Raw genomic sequence first — 26,373 nt, forward strand, 5'->3', positions numbered from 1 at the left:
TGTTAGGTCCATACCATTTCTGTCCTTTGCATGAAATGTTCCCTTGGTATCTCTAATTTTCTTGAAGAGATCTCTAGATCTCTATACAGTCAGCAAAAACAAGACCGGGAGCTGACTGTGGCTCAGATCATGAGCTCCTTATTGCCAAATTCAGACTTAAATTGAAGAAAGTAGGGAAAACCACTAGACCATTCAGGTATGACCTAAATCAAATCCCTTATGATTATACAGTGGAAGTGAGAAATAGATTTAAGGGACTAGATCTGATAGACAGAGTGCCTGATGAACTATGGATGGAGATTCGTGACATTGTACAGGAGACAGGGATCAAGACCATCCCCGTGGAAAAGAAATGCAAAAAAGCAAAATGGCTGTCTGGGGAGGCCTTACAAATAGCTGTGAAAAGAAGAGAAGTGGAAAGCAAAGGAGAAAAGAAAGATATAAGCATCTGAATGCAGAGTTCCAAAGAATAGCAAGAAGAGATAAGAAAGCCTTCCTCAGCGATCAATGCAAAGAAATAGAGGAAAACAACAGAATGGGAAAAAGGAAGGCCAGAACTTATTCCAAATATTTTTTCATACCAGGATTATTTGATAACAAAATCAAGCAATACATTGTAAGAAAATCACAAATTTCTTCATGAGTATAGATGTAAAATTCTTAATAAACCATTAGCATATTAAATCCAACAGTGTATTCGTGCATGCTCAGTTGCTTCAGTCATATTCGACTCTTTGTGACCCTGTGGACTATTGCCTGTCTGGCTCCTCTGTCCATGGAAGTCTCTAGGCAAGAATAGTGGAGCGAATTATCATGCCCTCTTTCAGGGAATCTTCCAACCCAGGGATTGAACCTGCATCTCCTACGTCTTCTGCATTGTAAGTGAAAGTGAAAGTGAAGTTGCTCAGTTGTGTCCGACTCTCTGCGACTCCATGGACTGTAGCCCACCAGGCTTCTCCATCCATGGGGTTTTCCAGGCAAGAATACTGGAGTGGGTTGCCATTTCCTTCTTCAGGGGAATCTTCCCCACCCAGGGATTGAACTCAGGTCTCCCGGATTGCAGGCAGATGCTTTACCCTCTGAGCCACCAGGGAAGCCTTCTGCATTGTAGGCAGATTCTTTATCCACTGAGCCACCTGGGAATCTTTAAATCCGACAGTATGTAATTTTATATACATATATATAAATATATGTAATTTTATATACATATATAAATAAATATATAAATATATATGTATATAAAATGGATCTTGACCTAGTGATTATGCAAGTTTTATTTAATATTAAAAATTCAGTCAATATAACTCATTATATTTATAGAATAAACAAGAAAAATTATACAGTCATCTGAAGAAATATAGAAAGATCATTTGGTAACATTCAACATCCATGGCAGGCAGGCCCTGAACCCAGCCCCAGCAGGGCCTTCCTCTGCTTCTGAGTGCTACTATGTGAATTTTTTTTTTTAATTGGAGGATAATTCCATCTGTGAAGGCTCTTGGTCAAATCACCTTCCAAAGACCTCACTCCTAAATACTCATCTTGGGCTTTAGGTTTTCAACATAACTTTGGGGAAGAAAAAAATTCAGGTCATAGGACCCAGAGAACCTGCTCTTGAGCATATCACAAGTCATCAAGGAAGATGCTAGCCAATGGGAAGATAGTGGCACAGGGCCAAGGGGCACGCAGGTTCCTGGGTCTGAGGTAATCTTGTCAGCTATAGGTGAGATATAACTTACGAGGACTATAGGAGGCATCATGAACCACCAGACTAGTTGGTGTGGCATCCAGGAACAGCCATAATGAATGCAAGGGCTTCAAGGTTGCTTGAAAATACTTGCAGGGAAGACTGTGGTTAGCAGGACCATCTGCACTGATGCCAAAGCTACTAAAACATTGCCCCCAAGTCCCTTAATGGGACACCTCTTATATCCTTTGGAATCATAAGGCCTGCTGCCCAGAGTCTCACTGAGAAGCCAATAACCCAGGATCCAAGCTGGAAAAGGCAGACATTCCTCTGAGGAAGATGCCCGACCACCATGGAGCTGAGTTGGCTGAAGTCAAGTGGAAACAGCATCTGCTTCAGAATCTCCAGGACCACTCTTGGCAGAGAGGCCCTGGTGGAAGTGGGGAGGCAGAGGCAGTAAATGCAGAGAAAGCCCAGTGGGATAGAAACTCTCATTTCAGGAGAAACAGGTAGTGGACCAGTGGAAATTCTACAGCCTGTGCTCTTGGGAGCACAGGATGCTGGGGAGAGAATCCACCTCATATTTAATACCCACTGAGATGCCACGTTACGTGCTGTGTTCTGGTATGGTTTACGTGTTTCCTCTGGATATGGGAGTCCTCCCTTTCAGTCGAGCTCTTTGTAACAGATTCTATTGTGGACAGTGATTCTCCCTGCAGCCAGTGTTGGTTATTGTCTGGCTTACCCCTGAGACCCCAGAGGAGCCACTCTGCTGAAGGCTTGGTCCTCTTTGGGATCTGCTTTTCTGGTGCCAGAACACAGTTTCTTTTGTAAAAGACAAGTATTTATTTAGGTCCCACTTGGTATGTGGAAAAGAATTTAAAGTGTTTGGATGGCTTCTTGTCTTTCCTTCTTTCACCACACTGAGTCAAGCCTCTAAAAGGTCAACTTCTTCACTTGTTAAAACACAGAGGAATTTTTATAGTGTGTGTTTGTATAAACTGCTAAGTAGCTTTGCCACAATGTCCTCTGTTGAATGAGAAACATGAATTATTTTACTACTTTTATTATTCAATGCAGTTTCTTTTATATTTATATTCACATTCACCTGACTCCTAGATTTGATTCATGTTTTGGTCAGCTAGAGAATATATTCAATTAATTTTTTTCAGCTACGGAATTGCTGTGGTGGTGTAATTTCAGAGATTTTGAATGTCAGAGAATATCTTATTGTTTTTTCACATAATGATAATTTGGGGGTGCATATAATTCATTGGGTAATAATAGTATTTTTGCTTAAATTTTTTATGGCATTTAGAATTCTAGAAGAGAAGTTTGATACCAAAGTAATTTTTGTTTAGTTTTAACAATTTTTTTCTGCCCAAGTCTTTGTACACTGTATTTTGTTAACCTTGAACTTTTTTAAATTAAAAATTTTTATTGAAGTATAGTTGATTTACAATGGTTTAAGTATACAGAAAAGAGGTTCAGTTATATATATATAATATATAAATATATATATATTACTTTCCAGATTCTTTTCCATTATAAGTTATTATAACATATTGAATATAGTTCCCTGTGCTACATAATAGGTCCTTGGTGTTTGTCTATTTAATAGATAGTTGGATGTATATGTTAATCTTTGAACTTTATTAATATCTCTTGGTTAATGTGCAGTTCTAGGGAAATTTCTGGAGGCTTGATATTTTGTCTTCTCTATTTGTTGCTTGTAGAATATCTCTCTATTTATCATGTACTGATTCTCATACACCTGCCCCCCCCCCCCATTTTTTATCTTTTCATTAGCCTTTCATCACTTTTTATGTTTTTTTCACTTGAGTTCTGGAATAGTGCCTTTAAACTCATTGCTTCTGCTTTTTGTTTTTGTTGCTTCCCATAGCCAGTCTGCTTCATACTACTTTCACTGCACTTTCTATCTTGATAATCATGTTTTTCAGTGGAAAGCTATTCTTGTGGTCATACATTATTCCTTTTTTTCTTAAATGCAAAATCCCAAATCCTAGTGAAAGTGAAAAATAAGATTTGTATTTTTGTTTTGTTAACTGTTAGCTGGAAGGCTGTGTGTGTGTGTGTGTGTTTTATTTCAACATAGTGTGTGCTGTGTGCTAAGTTGCTTCAGTCGTGTTCAACTGTTTGTGACCCTGTGGACTGTAGCCTGCCAGGCTCCTCTGTTGATGGGATCTCCAGGCAAGAATACTGGAGTGGGTTGCCTTGCCCTCCTCCAGGGGATCTTCCAGACCCAGACATTGAATCCGTTTCTCTTATGTCTCCTGCATTGGCAGGCAGGTTCTTTACCACTAGCGCCACCTGGGAACTATTATTTTCTGCTGAAAAGCAGAGTGCTGACTATATGACCCTAACTATGCTTGTATCCTCCCAACCTCCTTAATACCCCTGATATGAAGTTTTAGAAATCACCACGTACCATGGCAACATGGGTATCTCAGTGCTAATGAGGCGTTTTCTTTTAGTGGTGGTAGAAAAAAACCCTCCTTGAATTATTGCCTCATGAGAAATTTTTTTATTATTATCTTTCATCAGATGAAAGAATATATGCCTACACGTTGCCAGTATTCATCCAGATACATTTTTTTTGGGGGAAAAAAATCTCTTTAGTTTCTTGAGCATCCTTTTCTTCTTTTGAACTAGAATCCAAGTAGTGGAGGCCCATCACCTTACAGCTTCTTAAATTGCACACATAATTATTCTTTGACTTGACTTTTCCTAGGGCTGCATTCTCAAGTAATTGAATTTTCCTTTTGTTATATGCGGTTGGCATCAGCCTGCATGATGAGTTGGTGTCTAACACGACAATTTTGAAATAGTGTTTTTCTTTTATGTCTCATGATTACTGTAGGGTGTAACTCGATCTTGGTATATGCCAGAATGTCAAGTGGCCGCAGCTCAGTTCTTCCTGCTGAGAGTCAGAGAGCCGGCATGCATTACTAATCTATTGTACTGCATATTAAACAAATCCAAAATTTGTCCAATTTCTTCCATAAAAGCCAAAGTACTTTTGTAATCACAATATAATATTTGTCCACTCCCTTTTCTGTAATTTAGTGTATCTTGGATGGCCAAGTACTTCTACGTGAATGAGAAAAATCATTCCTTTCCCCTGTGGAAGGAGGCAAAGAGTGTGGTATTAGTGAATTAGAGCGAGTCTGATTGGAGATCGCATCTTGGGTTTGATCATGGCATCATTATTTACTACTAAATTATGCTCCGAGCCTCGTATTTTCTCCTCCATTTTTTTTTTTAATGAAAAAGGCTAATAATGTCAGCCAGCTGAATTTGCCAGTTTGTAACTTCTGCCCTATACTGTTTTTTTTTTTTTTTTTCTGACTACCCCAATTCAAGACAGAAAAACAGTTGCCTTTTGGCTGTGAAGGCAGTAGCTTTTGAGTTCATTTATGCCCAGGCCAGGCTCTGGTATTTCGAGTTCTAGGATTAACCAAATCCTTGGACGCTGCTCATTCTGGAAGGGAAGGCTTTCATAGACTTGTTGTTATAAGGTATCCAACAGGTAATATCTATGAAGTATTTGTTTTTACTTATTTCTCCTTTTGGCTGCAGAAAATTTGACTGTCATTGGCTTAAATTGAAAGGATGTTTACTTCAGAATTCTGGTGATATGTGTTTGTAGGTTTGACTCAGCAGTTTCATCAGGGGTCCTGGTTCTTCTCCATCCATCCACTTTGCCACTCTCAGTATGCTGACTCATAGTTGCAAGAGGGTACGCTGACATGTTGCCTTGCAGCTTCAAGATGGCTGCCTTTACTCCAAGCCTTATGTTCTTACTCAACTATGTTCAAAGAAAATGAAGGAAGTGGAACAGAGATTCTCCTCTTCTATTTTTTGAGAGCAAAGAAATTTCCAAAGGATTCCCTTTCCCCATAGACTTATTTTTAGGTCTCCAAGACCAGAACTGACAACACTCCTAGCTTCAAAGAAAACTAAGAAAATAAGTATATGAGTATACTTTCTCAGCCTCTATATTGAGAGGCAGGTCAGGAAGAATGGGTGAGAATGCCTGCTATGTCTTCCACAAAAGGCCTCATTGTGCCTCAGAAGTGTTGTCTCCTTCATCTCTCCATTTCATCTGAATGAATTAACCTTTTGCTACATAGTAGATCACATCTTAATGTGTACGTGTTAAATGAATAGTTTACTTGTTAAACATTAACTGATTATGGCAAATCCATCTGTAATCAGACTTTCCTACAAAGCTATAAATCCTTGCATTTATGCAATAATTTCACATTCATTATCTAAAATTGTCTTCATAATAATGCTGTGAGATTTAAAATTTTAATCTCTCTTTACATATGGAAAATATAGTTTAAAATTATGATGATATAGTTCACCATTGGTAGACTGGGATCCTTAATTCCTTGACCAAAACTTCTTTACAGTGCTTTTAACACTGTATGTCTGTAAACATTATCCTGAGGTAGAAAAATTAGACAGAAAGGTTTTCTCCCATTTTCTCACAGTAGCATACACTTTTAGTACCTTTTCCAATGGGAGGAAATTAATGATACTCTACACCCAGTTAAAAATTCCACTGTTCCTTTTTGGGAAATAGTAATACCTCATATCGGAGAAGGCAATGGCAATCCACTCCAGTACTCTTGCCTGGAAAATCCCATGGACAGAGGAGCCTGGTAGGCTGCAGTCCATGGGGTTGCTAAGAGTTGGACACGACTGAGCGACTTTCCTTTCACTTGTCACTTTCATGCACTGGAGCAGGAAATGGCAACCCACTCCAATGTTCTTGCCTGGAGAATCCCAGGGATGGGGAGCCTGGTGGGCTTCTGTCTATGGGGTCGCACAGAGTCGGACACGACTGAAGTGACTTAGCAGCAGCAGCAGCAGGAGTAACTCATATAATATAAAATGGGAATTTCCTTTTGATCCAACAATCCCAGTTCTTAAATTTTATTTATTTATTTTATTTTAACTTTACAATATTGTATTGGTTTTGCCATATATCAAAATGAATCCGCCACAGATATACATGTGTTCCTCATCCTGAACCCTTCTCCCCCCTCCCTCCCCATACCATCCCTCTGGGTCGTCCCAGTGCACCAGCCCCAAGCATCCAGTATCGTGCATCGAACCTGGACTGGCGACTCATTTCATATATGATATTATACATGTTTCAATGCCATTCTCCCAAATCATCCCACCCTCTCCCTCTGCCACAGAGTCCAAAAGACTGTTCTATACATGAGTGTCTCTTTTGCTGTCTCGTATACAGGGTTATTGTTACCATCTTTCTAAATTCCATATATATGCGTTAGTATACTGTATTGGTGTTTTTCTTTCTGGCTTACTTCACTCTGTATAATAGGCTCCAGTTTCATCCACCTCATTAGAACTGATTCAAATGTATTCTTTTTAATGGCTGAGTAATACTCCATTATGTATATGTACCACAGCTTTCTTATCTATTCATCTGCTGATAGACATCTAGGTTGCTTCCATGTCCTGGCTATTATAAACAGAGCTGCGATGAACATTGGGGTACATGCGTCTCTTTCAATTCTGGTTTCCTCAGTGTGTATGCCCAGCAGTGGGATTGCTGGATCATAAGGCAGTTCTATTTCCAGTTTTTTAAGGAATCTCCACACTGCTCTCCATAGTGGCTGTACTAGTTTGCATTCCCACCAACAGTGTAAGAGGGTCCCCTTTTCTCCACACCCTCACCAGCATTTATTGCTTGTAGACTTTTGGATCGCAGCCATTCTGACTGGCGTGAAATGGTACCTCATAGTGGTTTTGATTTGCATTTCTCTGATAATGAGTGATATTGTTAAATAGGAATATAAAAACAGAAAGCAAAAGGGCTTATGTCCAATTTGTATTTAGTATTGTTAATACTGACAAACTGTGAAAATAATCTAAGTGGTCATGAGTAGGGAACTACTGAAGCAAATTATGGTGTGTGTGTATATATACATACATAAAAGAGAAATATGCATCTAATAAGTATTGTAAAGCATTGTCATGTAGGAAAATTGATGGAATCATTGATTACAAATTACTAAATAGTAGACTGAACCCAATGCTGCTGCTGCTAAGTTGCTTCAGTTGTGTCCGACTCTGTGCAACCCCATAGATGGGAGCCAACCAGGCTCCCCCGTCCCTGGGATTCTCCAGGCAAGAACACTGGAGTGGGTTGCCATTTCCTTCTCCAATGCATGAAAGTGAAAAGTGAAAGTGAAGTCGCTCAGTCATGTTCTACTATTAGCGACCCCATGGACTGCAGCCCACCAGGCTCCTCCATCCATGGGATTTTCCAGGCAAGAGTACTGGAGTTGGGGTGTCATTGCCTTCTCCAAGACTGAACCCCATAGCACATGAAAGAAAGAATATATTATGATTGAGGTTTATTCCAGGAATGTACAGATGATCCTGTTTTAAGGAATCTATAAACATCTATGAAAGGTGGATGATAAAACTCAATTAACAATCTTGATACAAAACATTCAATAAGAACAAATTGATGCTTCCTTAATATGATGAAATCTGTATCATTTTTAATGTGCTTAATGTTGAAACCATAGCCCCTTTCCCACTAAACTCAGGAAGAAAACAAGAATGTCCATTAGCTCCATTTTATTTAATACTGTGTTTGATTCACTGGCCAATGTAATTAGAGATAGAATATTTAGAGACATGAGAATTAGAAAAGAAGAGATAAAAATGATCTCTGCTAATGATATGGACGTGAACCATGAACCATGAACCATGAACCGTGAACTTCCAGATGTTCAAGCTGGTTTTAGAAAAGGCGGAGGAACCAGAGATCAAATTGCCAACATCTGCTGGATCATGGAAAAAGCAAGAGAGTTCCAGAAAAACATCTATTTTTGCTTTATTGATTATGCCAAAGTCTTTGACTGTGTGGATCACAATAAACTGTGGAAAATTCTTCAAGAGATGGGAATACCAGACCACCTGACCTGCCTCTTGGGAAACCTATATGCAGGTCAGGAAGCAACAGTTAGAACTGGACATGGAACAACAGACTGGTTCCAAATAGGAAAAGGAGTCCGTCAAGGCTGTATATTGTCACTCTGCTTATTTAACTTATATGCAGAGTACAACATGAGAAATGCTGGGCTGGAAGCACAAGCTGGAATCAAGATTTCTGGGAGAAATCTCAATAACCTCAGATATGCAGATGACACCACCCTTATGGCAGAAGTGAAGAGGAATTAAAAAGCCTCTTGATAAAAGTTAAAGAAGAGACTGAAAAAGTTGGCTTAAAGCTTAACATTCAGAAAACTAAGATCATGTTATCTGGTCCCATCACTTCATGGGAAATAGATGGGGAAACAGTGGAAACAGTGTTAGACTTTATTTTGGGGGGCTCCAAAATCACTGCAGATGGTGACTGCAGCCATGAAATTAAAAGACGCTTACTCCTTGGAAGGAAAGTTATGACCAACCTAGATAGCATATTCAAAAGCAGAGACATTACTTTGCCAACAAAGGTCCGTCTAGTCAAGGCTATGGTTTTTCCAGTGGTCATGTATGGATGTGAGAGTTGGACTGTGAAGAAAGCTGAGCACTGAAGAATTGATGCTTTTGAACTGTGGTGTTGGAGAAGACTCTTGAGAGTCCGTTGGACTGCAAGGAGATCCAACCAGTCCATTCTAAAGGAGATCAGTCCTGGGTGTTCATTGGAAGGACTGATGCTAAAGCTGAAACTCCAATATTTTGGCCACCTCATGCAAAGAGTTGACTCATTGGAAAAGACCCTGATGCTGGGGGCAGGGATTGGGGGCAGGAGGAGAAGGGGATGACAGGATGAGATGGCTGGATGGCATCACCGACTCGATGGACATGAGTTTGGGTAAACTCCAGGAGTTGGTGATGGACAGTGAGGCCTGGCGTGCTGGGATTCATGGAGTCGCAAAGAGTCGGACACGACTGAGCTACTGAACCGACTGAGTGAAGGATATGGATGTAGTATGCTGGAAAACACAAAAGGCCTAAAGAATAAAACTAATTCAAACAGTAAGATAATTCAGTAAGGTAACTGTATATAAAATTAGCCTGAAAAATCAATAGCCTTAATATATACAAACAATAATCTAGAAATAGCAAATAACAATGGAAGGTCTCATTTAAAACGGCAACATCAAAAACAACAAAAGACTAACTACTTATGAATAAATTTAAAGAAAATGTTAAAAATATGTATAAGAAAAATTTCAAATACTGCTGATACATACAAAATGACAAAACGAGATTTGAAAAGATGTAAAGACATGCAAGGTTGAAAGTACAGAAATGGTAAGGGCCTAACAGAAGCAGAAGAGATTAAGGAGAGGTGGCAAGAATACATAGAACTATAAAAGAAAGGTCTTAATGACCCAGATAACCACGATGGTGTGGTCACTCACCTACAGCTGGACATCCTGGAGTGTTAAGTCAAGTGGGCCTCAGGAAACATTACTATGAACAAAGCTAGTGGAGGTTATGGAATTCCAGCTGAGTTATTTCAAATCCTAAAAGATGATGCTGTTAAAGTGCTGCACTCAATATGCTGGCAAATTTGGAAAATCAGCAGTGGCCACAAGACTGGAAAATGTCAATTTTCATTCCAGTCCCAAAGAAAGGCAATGCCAAAGCATGTTCAAACTACCATACAACTTCACTCATTTCACATGCTAGCAAGGTTATGCTCAGAAACCTTCAAGCTAGGTTTCAGCAGTACGAGAACTGAGAACTTCCAGGTGTACAAGCTGAGTTTTGAAGAGGCAGAGGAATCAGAGATCAAATTGCCAACATTTATTGGATCATGGAGAAAGCAAGTGAAAGTGAACGTCGATCAGTCGTGTCCAACTGTTTGTGACCCCATGGACTATACAGTTCATGGAATTCTCCAGGCCAGAATACTGGAGTGGCTAGCCTTTCCCTTCTCCAGTTGATCTTCCCAACCCAGGGATCAAACTCAGGTCTCCTTCATTGCAGGCAGATTCTTTACCAGCTGAGCCACAAGGGAAGCCCAAGAACACTGGAGTGGGGAGCCTATCCCTTCTCCAGCAGATCTCCCCAGCCCAGGAGAACCAGGGTCTCCTGCATTGCAGGTATATTCTTTACCAATTGAGCTACAAGTTCCAGAAAAACATCTACTTCTGCCTTATTGACTAAAGTCTTTGACTGTGTGGATCACAACAAACTGGAAAAATTCTTAAAGAAATGAAAGTACCAGAGCACTTTACCTGTCTCCTGAGAAATCTGTATGTGCGTCATGAAGTTAACAGTTAGAACTGGACATGGAACAACTCACTGGGTTCAAAATTGGGAAGGGAGTATGGCAAGGTTGTATACTGTTACCCTGTTTAACTTCTATGCAGAGTATATCATGTGAAATGCCAGACTGGATGAAGCACAAGCTGGAATCAAGATTGCCAGGAGAAATATCAACAATCTCAGATATGCAGATGATACCACTCTAATGGGAGAAAGTGAAGAGGAATTAAAGAGCCTCTCATGAGGGTGAAAGAGAAGAGCGAAAAATCTGATTTGAAACTCAACATTCAAAAAACTAAGATCATGGCATCCAGTCCCATCACTTCATGGCAAATAGAAGGGAAAAAAGTGGAAACAGTGACAGATTTTATTTTCTTGGGCTCCAAAACTACTGTGGACAGTGACTGCAGCTGTGTAATTAAAACACACTTGCTCCTTGGAAGGAAAACTGTGACAAACCTATTAGCATATTAAAAAGCAGAGACGTCACTTTGACGCCAAAGGTCTGTATAGTTAAAGCTATGGTTTTTCCAGTAGTCATGTACGGATGTGAGAGATGGACCATAAAGAAGGCTGAGTGCTGAAGATTTTTTGAATTGTGGTGCTAGAGAAAACTCTTGGACTGCAAGGAGATCAAACCAGTCAATCCTAAAAGAAATCAACCCTGCATATTCATTGGAAGGACTGTTGCTGAAGCTGAAGCTCCAATACTTATGCCACCTGATGTGAATAGCAGACTCATTGGAAAAGACTCTGATGCTGGGAAAGATCCAAGGCAAGAAGAGAAGGGGGTGGCAGATGATTAGATGGTTAGATAGCATCACTGACTCAATGGACATGAATTTGAGCAAACTGGGAGATTGTGGAAGACAGAAGAGCCTGGGTGTGCTGCAGTCCATGGGGTTGCCGAGTCAGACACAACTTAGCAACTGAACAACAACAAGGACTTTTTTTTGTTTGCGGGGAAATAGAATAACAATATCATACAGGTATCCATTCTTCCTTGGAGTAGAAAATGGCAACCCACTCCAGTATTCTTCCTGGAAAATTCCATGGACAGAGGAGCCTGGCGGGCTATAGTCCATGGGATTGCAAAGAGTTGGACAGGACTGAGCACATCCAATCTTCCTACATTAATATTGAAAGTTAACTCAGTCCTCCCAAATGCCAAAAAGGTGGTTTTTTCTGAAGCCAAATAAGTTAATTCTAAATTCATATCACAAAATTTAAAAAGCAAGTATTTAGGAAAGCCCTGGAAAAGGAGGACACCATGGGAGGTCTAGTAAATTCTATGAGATTATGAAATGGCATTCTAGTAAGTCGCTGTAATTAAAGCAGTGTGACACAGGTGCATGAATAGATAGACAACCCAATGGAATAGAGTTCTGGGGTAGACCAGTGTACATCTGGAATTGGTGTATAAGGAGGGCAGCATCTCAAGTCACTGCGGCAAAGATGGACTTTTAAATCAATAGAGTTAGAACAATTGGGAAAAGATAACATTGTACCCATATCTCACATCATACACAAGAATAAATACCAAATGAATTAAAGATCTAAATGTTAACAAAAGAAAACCATACAGGGATAAGAGAAATCATCGGTGAATTCTTTTATAACCTGGGAGAAGGGAAAGGTTTTCTAAATCTGACAAAATCTGAAAGCAGTAAAAGGAATCTGACTTCAAAAATATGCATTGTAGGAAAAAATGCAAATAATGTGAACAAATGGCAGAGAAAAAATATCTGCAACTAAGACACAAAAGGCTAAGTCACTAGCTACAGAAAACTGAGACAGTCATATGGTCCTTAAATGTATGAAAAGATATTTCAACCGAAAATAATGAATGAAGACAAATTAAAACTACACTATTTTAAATTCAACAATTTGTCCTTGGTAGTGGGCTTCCCTGGTAGCTCAGTGGTAAAATCCGCCTACCAATGTGGGAGATGGAACAGACAAGGATTCGATCCCTCGGTCGGGAAGATCCCCTGCAGGAGGAAATGGCAACCCACCCCAGTATTCTTGCCTGGAGAATCCCATGGAGAGAGGAGCCTGATGGGCTACAGTCCATAGGGTTGCCAAGAGTCAGACACGACTGAGCAACTGAGCACTATTCTATTCATTGTGGAAGGGAAGTGTCTGGGAGGGGCCAGAGAAGACTTCAGAGGTGCCACAACTGGATATGGATAGGGGATCCCAGTTCTTCAGTTTGTAAACTTTATCATGCTCTACACTTTAGATTTACGCAGTCTAGTGTATGCTTATTATGCTAACCCCCAAAGGAAAATATGTTGTTTTTTTTTAAAATCCTGACGTTTCTTACTTATCAGATTGGCACACATCCAAGTTTGACAGCATGATCTGTTGGCAAGACTACAAAGGAAACAGGTGCTTTCATTTATTATTGATAGAAGTGCAAAATTGTACAACTCTGTAAAAAGAAATTTGATAATATTTAACAAAATTCTGTTGTCCTTGTAGTTTCATATCAGTGATTTATTCAAAATGTATACCTCCAAAATGGCACAAGATTATTCACTGTGGTGTTTGGGGCAATATCATAAGAATGGAAACAAGCCAGTGCTCACCAGTAGGAGACTGACTAAATAATCAATGCTACTTACAATAAACTATTGATATGAGCATAAAAAGAATAATGATAACCTCAGTGTATTAATAGAGACTGGAAAAAGCAAGGTGCCAAAAGTGTATGTAGTATTCTACCCCTTTTATAAAGAAAAGAGAGCAGTAAGAGTACATACATGTGTTTGCTTATATTTTTGAAAGGAAATAAAGGAAAATAACAGGGAAGCCAATGAAAAGTGCTGTTTATCGGGAGATCAAGGGATGGGGCAGGGGTTGAGATGGGAGACTTCTCTGAATGTGGTTTTTTATATTTTTCTGAGTTCTGAAACATGACAATTTTTACATATTTAAATAATAAAATTAAATCAAAGAGGAAAAGTGTGAAGTCCTTGAATTGACAACAAACAAATGAGCCTAATGACATATCAACCTGGAAATGTACCTGCTCAGGGAATAGGCTTAATCCAAGTGAATATTTACTGCAGTATTGAGTTGTTTTCTAAGCATGAAAAGAATTACAATGATATTTTAAACTTCACTGGGCAGTTTTATTCTTTGATAACACTTTTGAAAGTATTTCAAAGCTATTGTAGGATTAAGCAAATAAATTTGCTATGTTTTTAGATTATTTTAAGAGAAAATATATACAAACATTAAAAAATGATAGAGAAGAATCTATAACATTAAATTTAGATTGGAAATATCTGTATGAACTCACGATATTTTTTTAAATGTACAAGGCTCCAACCACTAAAATATTCTCAAAACAAAGACATCCCAATGACAATGAGCACATCTGGGGCCCTGATGTTGGTTTCCAAGTTATTTCCCAGTTAGATTCAGGGATCCTTAGAGAAATGACTGATTTTAGATTTAGTGCAAGAGAAGTCTAAGATGAGTCTGGGACACTTGTGTCACAGAAGGCCATGAGTCACTCAAAGACTAATGGAGTCATGTTATAAGTCACAAATATCAGGTAAAAGGAGCTCCTACTGACAAAATTGGGATACTTTGAGCATCAAATGGAATAATGAGTTTAATTATTTGTTGTATGTTAAATAAAAACCCAAGAGTGCAAAGTGATACTAGATCGATGGATAGATGCTGTTTGCTACACCACTGGTAACATTGTATCAGCCACCAGTGAAATAATTGATTCAGGAAATGGTTTTACCTAAAATGATTGGGTGACAGATATTTTCAGCATCACAAGGTATTACCCACCAATTACTTGGCAGCTGGGGCTTCCCAGGAGGCTCAGTGGTAATGAATCTGCCTACCAATGTAGGAGACACAAGAGACACGGGATGGGTTGGGAAGATCCCCTGGAGGAGGAAATAGCAACCCACTTCAGTATTCTTGCCTGGAATTCTCCTCTATAGACAGAGGAGCCCGGCAGGCTATAGTCCATGGGGGTCACAAAGAGACAGACACAACTTGGCAACTGAGCATGCAGGCACTTTGGCAGTTGCAAAAAGAAATGCCTTTATGATGGAGACAGTTGGAGTAATCACATGACTTGGTGATCAAAGTTGGTAGCATTAATAGTGGAATGGGACATCACCTGTCTTCTGATGTGATGGGACATGAAGTACAGAGTCTTATTTGTAAGCGATACTTGGAAAATAGAGCAAATATGATGAAATGTAAAAACTGTTGAATTCAAAATGGCAGATATAAGGGTGATCATTGTACTCGTTCTTCAATTCCTGCATTTTAAAAATATTTCATAGTAAATTAGGGAAAATGATTTGACATCTGTATTTTTTGGAAATACTTGGAAGAATGTTGTTTTTGTTATTGTTTAGTTGCTAAGTCGTGTCCAACACTTTTGTGACCCAATGGACTATATAGCCCACCAGACTCCTCTGTCCATGGGATTTCCCTGGCAAGAATACTGGAGTGGGTTGCCATTTCCTTCTTCAGGGGATCTTCCCGACCCAGGGATGGAACCCATGTCTCCTGCGTTGGCAGGCAGATTCTTTACCACTGAGACTCCAGGGAAGCCCACTACCGAGGACAAACTGTTGAACTTAAAACACAGGTTAGAAAAAATATATATAATTATTTTTGTAAAATGTGGTTCATACACTAAAAATTAATGTATTTGCATACTTATGTTCATAGCAGCACTATTTACAATGCCAAAAGATGGAAACAACCCAAGTGTTCATCCTCGAATGAATTAATAAAAAATATGTGATCTATACATTCAGTGGAATATTAGGTTTATAAAGGAAGGAAATTCTGACTCATGCTACTCATGCTACTCATGAATCTTAAGGACATTGTGTGAAATGAAATAACCCCATCACAAAAAGGTATGATTCCACTTATGTGAGGTACTCAGAGTAGTCAAGTTCATAGGGACAGAAAATAGAATGGTGCTTGCCAGGAGCTGGGGAAGGAAGAAAAGTGTTGTTTAATGGGTATGGCGTTCCAGTTTTGCCAGATGAAAGAGTTATGGAGATTGGTTGCACAACAATGTGAAAGTACTTAACACCACTGAACTGTACACTTAAAAATGGTTAAGGTGTTAGATTTCGTGTTATGTGTATGTTACAATTAAAATTAAAATTGAGAAATCAGAAGATTTCTGGCATGCAGAGTTGTTCTTTCTGTAAATTAGAGTTTCAGTTTTTAGGAAAATGGATTTTTCAGCAAACAACAGAAATTGTCCATGCAGCCTGAGAATTTTATCAGAAGCCACAAAAATCCTTTGTCCCACAAGGTGGGAGGCAAAATGGTGCACTGGGCATTCCTCTGCAATCTGGTTGCTGTGGAAAGCTTGGCCTGCCGACCCCTTGGCTGGACCTGGAGAGCCTGAGATCCCGGCGTCGGGGCCCTCCTGGGAACAGTGCTTTGCTTGGTGTCTGGCCAGCGAGGAGGCTGCGTTTACAGGCTGTTTTTGACCCAGGGCTGGCCTGCCTGCCTCGTCCTTCACACCCATTCTAGCCCCCCACCTTGCTTGACTGTAACCCAGGGGTGTGGTTTGTGACTCCTGTCCTCACAACTTCCTTCTCTTCAGAGCCAGGCTTTGATCTCACCTCCCAGGACCCAGTTTCTGTTGAAGTCTGTTACTCTTTCAGATCCACGGGTTATTACCCGCACAGCATCCCAGACAGATGATTCATTTCAACCCTGGCTGATCTCTGCATTGTGACCTTCTGGCTTAATTGGGCTCCAGGCCCCTTTATCCTGGTTATGATAGAGAACCCACATCTTGACTGTGAAAATGTTCATATAAACATACAAGCCATGAACGTCTTCTTTTCCAAAACTTTGAATGGGGCAGTACTAGCATTAATATCCATATGGAATTTTGAAAAGATGATTATACAGTTCTATTTTGCTTCCCATTCAATTAATATTTTCTGTTTTACTTGAGGCACTGTCAACATAATGTCAGTATCAGACTATGCCCTCTTTTTTTTTTTCAAATTAAATATTTTGAAAACTTAGAAAAGTACAGAAAACATCATAACAAACACCTGTGTTCAGACCACCCAGAATTAACAAATGTTAACCTTTTGCAGTGATTGTTTCAAGTCCAGAATTCTCATTTTTAAGTTAAATTTTACTTCTGTGTATGGACAGATCTGGCCTTGGGCGAACAGTGAAGTTGGCAGAGTTCCTTTTCTGCTGCCCTCCTCCCTTGCCCCACGGGTGACTGACAGGCATCCATCCTTGCCCTTGGCTCTGCCGTGGCCTGTGTGGTGCCTCTCCCAGAACAGCTGTGCTGGCAGCTGTTCCCGGGGCTCTCAGTGGAACAGTGATCCTCAACTGTATTAGAAATGAGTCCTGGTTATGAGTCACACAAAAAGTTCCAAGCAGAAAAAGGGAAGTTATTAGAACAAAGGAAACATCATAATTCTGCAGGTGGATCTGTAGGCACTGGGCCTCAGAGAGAAAATACATTCAGAAAATGAATAGCTGTTGGAATCCCAGCTTGTTGCTGCTTCTCTGTTCCTTCTTTACTTTTAGTTCACCTATTGCAAATAAGCCTCCCATGACTTCTGAGCTTACGTATGACACGACCAGCCATGATAAGTGACTGACTAGTAGACGTTTGGTATCAATTCCACACGTCTGAATGAGAGACAATCTGGTTGTTTCCCCCACCTCCCCACCCCTCCCCACGTCAGATGTCCCCCTGTGCTCTCTGAAGCTCTGTGGAGGGTGACCAGCTCACATACATAAACATGGCTGCCAGGCTTCCACTTCTGTGCTCACGTGGATTCTCGGGCTGAGTTTCAGGAAGGAAGCTCCTTTTTCCTGCACCTGGCTGCATATCTTTCAGTTGCATACAACTAGAGTATCAGCCAAAGCTAGGAATGACTGTAGCCTAAACGCCTTAAACTTGGGGAAGCACAATAAGATGAAGCTGGTGGTGAGGAGAAGGACGATGGAGACTACCACTCCTTGGGGCGTACAGTATAGGTGCTGCTCTCACTGAAAGGGTCATGGAGCAGGATTTGTGTATGAACAAGGAATCCCTTATGATGACTGGACTGTGCTCTAAAGTTGATGCAAATATTTCTGTATTCCTTCCATGAATGTTTAGACTCTGATGTGCCACAGTCCAACTCCAAACTCCTCCAAAGGACTTATAGTTTGACGTGAACCCTGCTTCTATATGAGAGATTTGCTCCAGTTTTGAGCAATAGCGCATAAAATGAACACTTCCTTTTCTTCCTCCAGTCACTCCCACTTCTCAAAGTCTGTGCTTGGGTTTTACTCTCATAAGCCATGTCAAACATTTACTGGAATAAGCAGGGTCAATATTTCTAAATACATAAAATGGGGTTATATTCATATTTTTATCCTAGCTCATATGGTACTATTCGACCATATAGAAACTTATCATTTACAAAATTTTTTTGAAGAAAATAAATTTCAACCCCTGACTTGAGATGGAAAACAGGCATCCTCTGGGGGGTTGTGGGGTGGAGTGAGCCTTATGTACCACAGATGAACAGCTGACTATTGTTATTTGCTCATGGAAAGCTATTTCTCTGGGCTCTTCTGCCTTCAGATGTTTAAAATTTCACTTTTGAAGTCAGGGTTGCAACCTCACTCCACTGGGTCAGCAACAGTGCCCTGAGTTTTAGACTGACAGTTCAATGCATGGAAACACAGCAAGCTTCATCCAACATCAAGACGGCTTAGTTTTAAGAAAGATACAAGGCTGATGACCACACAGCATGCAAGGTGATGGCAGGCAGTCTGTGAGCTCAAGCACAGCCTGGGATACTTCCGGCTTGCTCTGCACAAAGTGTGTGCGCTGGGCGTGAGGGAAGAGGCTGAGAGCATGCAGACAAACTCAGTCCAGCGATGCCATTTGATTGGGGTCCCTCAGCTTTTGTCCTTGCCTGTCTCAGCTCATTCCCAGTGCAGCTGCACCTCACCGAAGCCCATTCCTATAATGACAGTTGAGACAGTGGGGCACAGTTGCCTGGTACATCCTCAACTCTTGTCATCCTGTCTACAGCATATCCCTGGAGTCCCTGACTCATTGCTGTAAGGACTCAACGAAGGCCAAGAGTCAAATCCTCCTGTGTCTCTAAGGCTAAAATGTCACAAACCAGCTGCTAACTCAAGGTCTCACCTCCTTGTGTTTGTCTCCCAAGCAGAGGGTCTGTCATACAATAGGTACTTGATAAGTTAATAGGTAATTGATAGGTAATTGTCTCAGGAATATTCAGTTTTGACCTCTGAGCTTTATTTTCTATTCAAGTTGTTTGGGTGCCTAGTGGTTATAAATAAGTAAATAATTGCCTCACAAGCAAAACTATTTTTTTCTATTTTAACAGTAATTTGTATCAAAGGCCTTTGACTTTTATGCTGATAAAAGACATGGTGATTGCAACATAAAGTCCTGAATGTTCTCTCTTAATCTATCTTCCAGATTATTTGAATATATTTTGCTCTATAAGGATGGAGTGATGTTTCAGATTGAACAAGCCACCAAGCAGTGCTCCAAGATCACCCTGACAGAGCCCTGGGACCCTCTGGACATTCCTCAGAACTCCACCTTTGAGGACCAATACTCCATAGGGGGCCCCCAGGAGCAGATCACTGTCCAGGAATGGTCGGACAGAAAGTCAGCCAGATCATGTAAGGGTTCAACAAAGTATTCAAGTATTGCATCTCAAGAGGCAGGAAGGGAAAAAAATGTTTAAGCTCATTAAGGAAGGTAGTCGTTAAGGAAATTTAGAAGCTTAATCAAATTGTTTAACTCCATTGAAGTGCCCACATGTACTCTATTAGCTGTGTAATGCAGGGATCTCAGCATCACATTTGAAACCCCTCAGCCTTCTAAGACCCCCACCTCCCCGTAACTTTCTCCACTTTGACTGTTAAGGGATGCCCCCAAGGTCTGTGACATGTTTGTCTAAGGCACAGGTTAGAACTGGGCGCCTCCTTTTCCTTCCCCCAAAACACTAACTAAAGTTGTAGTGACCATATAGACTGCCATTATATGTCTTTTATACAGATATGTGAAGCTCTTCTCTGCAATGCTGCCCACACACCTCCCCCAAGAGTGTTTCATAAACACAGGCCTTTATTGCTGTGGAAAACAGTATGATGGCTCCCTCTGAAATTAAACATAGAATTATCATATGACTTAGTAGTTCTACTTTTTGGCATATACCCCAAAGAACTGAAAGCAAGAACTTAAAGAGATATTTGTACATCCATATTCACAGCAGCACTATTCATAATAGCCAGAGGTAGAAACAACCCAAGTTTCCATCAGCAGACAAATGAGTAGACAAAGATGGTATATACATACAGTGGAATATTATTGAAACTTAAAAAGGAAGGACATTCTGATACATGCTACAACATGGATGAACCTTGAGGACATTATGCTAAGTGAAATAAACCAGTCACTAAAGGACAAATACTGTATAATATCACTTATATGAGGTATGTAGACTAGTCAGACTCATAGAAACAGAAACTAGAATGGTGGTTGCCAGGGGCTGAGGGAGGGGAGAATGGGGAGTTAGTGTTTAGTGGGCACAGAGTTTGAGCTGGGGGAGATGGAAAATCTCTGAAGATGGATGATGGTGATACTTTCATAACAATGTAACTGCATTTAGTGCCACAGAACTGTACTTAAAAGTGGTTAAAATGCTACATTTTACCACATTAAAACATACTGTATTTTGCCTGTTTTCTACATTAAAGACTCAACTTGCCTTCCTCTTATAGATGAAACTTGGATTGGCATTTATACCGTCAAGGATTGTTATCCTGTCCAAGAAACCTTCACCAAAAATTACAGTGTGATGTTGTCCACACGGTTTTTCGATATACAGCTGGGCATTAAAGACCCATCAGTGTTCACCCCGCCAAGCACATGCCAGACAGCCCAACCAGAGAGGATGAGCGAGGAATGCTCCTGGTAAGCCTGCAAACACCGAAGGGACAGCATCGGACATCAGATACCAGCGGCCCCAGCTCCAGTCAGATTTGAGACTTGAGAAATGAGTGTCTTCGTTGGAGATAAATATCATAATTCTTTGATATGTTTTTTTTTAATGTATGGTTTTTGACTACTTGAGCTAGGTTTAAAAAAAGGAATGGAATGGAGAATATGTGGTAATATATGAAGAGATGGCAAACACAGGGACCTCAGGTATTTCCAGAGCCTGTCTGGGCCCTGCACTTTCTGCGTATGCAAGTGTATAGGTCGTGTGGCGGCACACACAGGATGAGGGAAGGGTCATCAGGGGCGAATGTGTTATTACTGACATTACTGGGACTTGCTGGATTGCTGGCACATGGTGATAAAAAGAGCAAATTGACTGTGGTCAGTGTTAGTATTAATTTTGAAGCTCTCTATACACACTGGCCCCCTTATTGCCTGTGCCAGGGTAAGGATTGCTTCCACTGCTCCATCCCCCCAGCACCTCCTCCTTTTCCCCCACCCTGTGCTCCCTTGGTCTCTGACACAATGATCTCTGAAAATCCCTTCTGGCCTTAAGAGCTTTATGGCATGACCCAATGGATGTAAATACTTGGGGAGGAAATAAAATGCTATAGTAAAAAGAATGATTCCTCTAAAGATATATTTTTACATAGGATGGTTTGGAAAATCTTAATGTCTATTTCTGGGTAAGCATGAGCCATGTATTCTTCCTTTTTTCTATGCAAGAGTATTGATATGTGTGCTGAATCAACTCGTCAAGAGACCAAAAGAGACAGGTAGCATTCTAAAAATAGCACAGTGGGATTCAGGAGACTGTTGTTTCTGAAATCCAGGATGAGAATTCTCTTGTACTGGAGCTCCTTTGATTCACTAGATAGACTGTGTTTCCTCTTACATCCCTGGGGCAGCATTTCATAACCTCTTTTTTGGTCTGACTTCTGCTCATCCTTCCTAGGTCAGCTCATGCATGGCCTTCAGAGGCTGCTCCCAAGCCTGGACTGGGTGCAACTTGTAGCTTGAACATGTTATTCTGATAATGCTTACTAGGCTGTGTCAAAATTTCCTGCTTCCTGGACACTCTGACTCACTAGCCTGACTATGAGTGCCATGAGTATGGTTACCATGTTCTGTTTACTTTTATATGCCCAGCACTAAGTGCCTGGCACATGGTCAGTGCCCTAAAGTTTGTAGAATGGAGAATGATAGCCTCTCTGGTCCTTATTTCCTCATTTGCTAAATGGGATTGGGTTTGCTCATCTCTAGGGAGACATCTAGTAGTAAAATTTATCATTCTATATTCTTTCTAATATTGTGTTTTATCTGGCCATCTATCTATCCATCATCTATTGCCAGGAGAAATGTGTGACACCTATGTTATGCTGAAAACAATCTGTATTACTCACAGTTTATCTATACTGTATCAATAAACTAATGTAATTGCACTTCTCAGTGTTCTTTGATATATTTGTTTTTGTAATAAATATGTATTCAGTTCAGTTCAGTCACTTAGTCGTGTCCAACTCTGTGATCCCATGGACTGCAGCATACCAGGCTTCCCTGCCCATCACCAACTCCCAGAGTTTACTCAAACTCATGTCCATTGAGCTGGTGATGCCATCCAACCATCTCATCCTTTGTCGTCCCCTTCTCCTCCCACCTTCAATCTTTCCCAGAATTAGGGTCTTTTTAAATGAGTCAGTTCTTTGCATCAATTGGCCAAAGTATTGGAGTTTCAGCTTCAGTATCAGTCCTTCCAATGAATATTCAGGATTGATTTCCTTTAGGATGGACTGGTTGGATCTCCTTGCAGTCCAAGGGACTCTCAAGGGTCTTCTCCAACACCACAGTTCAAAATATGTATTATCTTATAATAAATATGGCTATCAGTTCAGTTCAGTTCAGTCACTCAGTCATGTCTGACTCTTTGTGACCCCATGGACTGCAGCACACCAGGCTTCCCGGTCCATCACCAACTCTTGGAGCTTACTCAAATTCATGTCCATCGAGTCAGTCATGCTATCCAACCATCTCATCCTATGTCCCCTTCTCCTCCCACCTTCAATGTTTCCAAGCATCAGGGTCTTTTCAAATGAGTCAGTTCTTTGCATCAGGTAGCCAAAGTATTGGAGTTTCAGCTTCAGCATCAGTCCTTCCAATGAATATTAAGGACTGATTTCCTTTAGGATTGACTAGTTGGATCTCCTTGCAGTCCAAGGGACTCTCAAGAATCTTCTCCAACACCACAGTTCAAAAGCATCGATTCTTCGGTGCTCATGGCTATAAGGCATGAGCCTTATACGGCTTATATATGGCTATAAGGCAGTCAAAACACTCCTCTAATGAATAAAGTGCTTCCTAAGATCTACACCAAATTCATTATATTTTCTCAAAAGCCTGCTTTTCCTCTTTAAAGTCCCAGTTTCCTGGGTTGGAAGACTCAGAGTCATTTTTGACCCATATTTTCTCCTTCAATCCTCATAAGCACTCAGTGTCCTGAGTTTCAACAAAATAGTTCTTAAAGGTACAGCCTCTTGTCCATCCCCTCAGTCACATGCACATCCCAGCTCTTAGCATTGCTGATCTTTGTAAGATCTTTATACCCTCTGTCCTTTTCCTTGTTCTAGAAACCATCCTCTGTTCATTCATTCATTCATAAGCCAGTCCTGAACCGCTGCTATCTCCATTGCCTATGCTGGTTCCTAGAGTCACAGAGAAGAATGCACTGTGACCAAGGCCAGTCTCTGGACTGCACAGATGGGGGAGACTTTCACAGCTGCCTTCAAGGTGGTCCAGCTTGATAAAGCCTTAGTGACAGTGTTTGACCTACTTCTTTTCTCTCCACCCACAGGATAACCCTGCACCATTTCCCTTAGCTCTGCAATTTTGCATTCACCCACCTCAATCTATACCACCACTCGAACGAGAAAGGAAAGGAACTCCTCTTATTTTATTCAGAACATGTGAAGTTGGCACCCTTCATTTTTCAGTTTGTCCACTTTGGGAGTTAAGCCATTTCCCAATTAAGCTAAATCTTCCTTGCAGAAGGATTCTGTGTCCAGTGGGACCTCAGTACACACCTGATGGTGCCCTGCTTATGTGGTTCTCCACTGCCTCCAGGAAAAGTGGAGGCTCCATAGCCTGGTGTCCAAGGCCCCTTTGATCAGGCCCTGATTCCCTCTCCAGCCTCAGCTCTTGGCACCGGTCTCTCTTTTCAAATGGCCATAAGAGCCTGGGAAATGAAACTTGAGTTACTTCTGGGTGCAGGGGGTTTTATCAGTTACCAGTCTTGTATAAAATTCTCCAGTGGCCAAAATAGTAAAAAAAATAAGAGGACTCTCGAATAGGGAAGGGACTGGTTCCTATTAACAGAGAGGAGCATCCGGTGCCTCACTTAATCTGCAGACAGTACTGACATGGACCAGGACCAGGGTTGGGTTTCACTTTGTGGACCCTCTGCCTTGTGTCTCTGACCCTTTATATTATTTCACAGCAACTTCTTTCCACCCCTCCCAAGGCAAACTGCCAGGATCCATGCAAGCTCAGGGGTCTTCTCTACCCTTGGCCTTCAATTCTCAAGGCCCTGCTTGGAGACAGAGCCATTCCTCCCTCTCCCACTGGCTTGTGTGGAATCAAAGGGGCCTGGCCTTTCTGCCCTCAAGTGCTCTGATTATCAGGGTGACTTTGTTGCCAGAGGCTTTGCAAATTGAGATAATGCTGCATTTCCTAAGACTGGGACCCAGTATTCAAAATATAAAATTATTTAAATATTTTAAAAGGGCAGAAAGTTTAGATCTCTGAGGAGATTTCCAGTGACATACTGAGTTTCCCATTAAGCTAAATTCCACACCATGTGAAAACTCAATACTCACTCCTTGCTGGATTTTCTTCACTAACTCCACCCTCTCAATGTTCCCTCAGTTATTTTAAATTGCTTTGCTGGTATAGACACCTGTGTCACACGATTGTATCTTTCACTTTTTTGAAGTGTGTAGATTGTGTTTCTGTCCATCTACTGAAGGCACCTTAGATGCAAGAAGGGCATCCTTGCCTTTTTTATTGATGAAAAATGACTTCAGTTGGAGATTATGAGCCTCCTCAGCCAAAGTCTTGTGAGTAATTTGTGAGATTTAAAGGCCTTGTGAGTGGAAAGCTCTAAAAAAATAAACTTAACTTTAACATTATACATGGATATCCTAGTATCAACAATCATTTTTTTGGTGGGGAGGGGGGGGGTTTGCTGCGTAGTTTGCAGGATATTAGTTCCCTGATCTAGGATTGAACTCAGGCCACAGCAGCAGTGAAAGCACAAAGTCCTAACCACTAGACTGCCAGGGAATGACCTCAATAATCTTTTGAGAACTATGCTAGGATGATAACAACTGAAATATACTTTTATTTGTTTTAAAGCAGAATTATTAGTTCAGGAACATGTACAGAAAAAACACTGGGCTATAATTTGCAGTATATTTTATTCAGGGAGAATGACACATTTATATCGCTATTCTTAAATTCATATTGCTTTCATTAGGGCAAATATTAACACAGTTACCGTATTTATTTCCTATTTAAAGATGAGACGTGTAATGCATTTTCGACAGTCAAGCAGTGGGATATAATTGGCGGTGGATACATCTTCCCTGGTGGCTAAGATGGTAAAGAATCTGCTTACAATGCAGGAGATGTGAGTTCAGTCCCTGGGTTGGAAAGATCCCCTGGAGAAGGGAATGGCAACCTGCTCCAGCATTCTTGCCTGGAAAATCCCATGGACAGAGGAGCCTGGTGGGCTATAGTCCATGGGGTCACAAACAGTTGGACACAACTGAATGCACACACACAGCATTCTTGGTATTTGGGTAATCTGAGTATATGTGTTTGTGTGTGCTACGCTTCAGTTGCAGCTATAACATTCCCAGTGGTATGTTGTATATTTATTTTAACATACCATTTGCTCAAATTGGATAGCTAAGTGTTCTTTTCCTTCCTTAGGGTACTTTTTGATGATAAAACAAGTACTCTTCTTATTAAAGTATGACTGTTATCATTATAACCTCACTTGAGCTCTATAATATCAATAAACAAAACTAAAGAAAGCCACAATAAGTCACAGGTTTTCTTGTGAAATGGTTTTTCAAATCTACAGTATATTATTTAATAACCTCTCAGCCTAGTTAATTAGTTTTCTCACCTTGGAGAAAGGCTGAGAAAACATTGGCATTAGTTTCCCAACCAGAAGGCACCAATCTAAACTACTGGAAAATTCCAAGTTAGCTAAATACACAAACTTGTTTGATTAATAGTATAGTCTTGGGATAGGGTAGGGGGGTTATATAAAATAGATATTTAGGGTCTCTTGATTTTG

At 40.6% G+C, this 26,373-nt stretch overlaps 1 protein-coding gene across 1 annotated transcript in view; it reads left to right on the forward strand.

Annotated features, from left to right (window-relative positions):
- Window positions 1–22,456, forward strand: part of EPDR1 (ependymin related 1) — a 37,091-nt gene extending 14,635 nt beyond the window's left edge. Inside the window, exons 2-3 of the mRNA XM_025291124.3 lie at window positions 19,482–19,690; window positions 20,795–22,456. Coding sequence (XP_025146909.1) covers window positions 19,482–19,690; window positions 20,795–20,991 — 406 coding nt within the window. The 3' untranslated portion in view covers window positions 20,992–22,456. The remainder of the gene's footprint in view (window positions 1–19,481; window positions 19,691–20,794) is intronic.
- Window positions 22,457–26,373: the final 3,917 nt, after the last annotated feature.

This window comes from Bubalus bubalis, chromosome 8 (genome assembly GCF_019923935.1).
Source record: "Bubalus bubalis isolate 160015118507 breed Murrah chromosome 8, NDDB_SH_1, whole genome shotgun sequence".
In the NCBI taxonomy this organism is placed as follows: domain Eukaryota; kingdom Metazoa; phylum Chordata; class Mammalia; order Artiodactyla; family Bovidae; genus Bubalus; species Bubalus bubalis.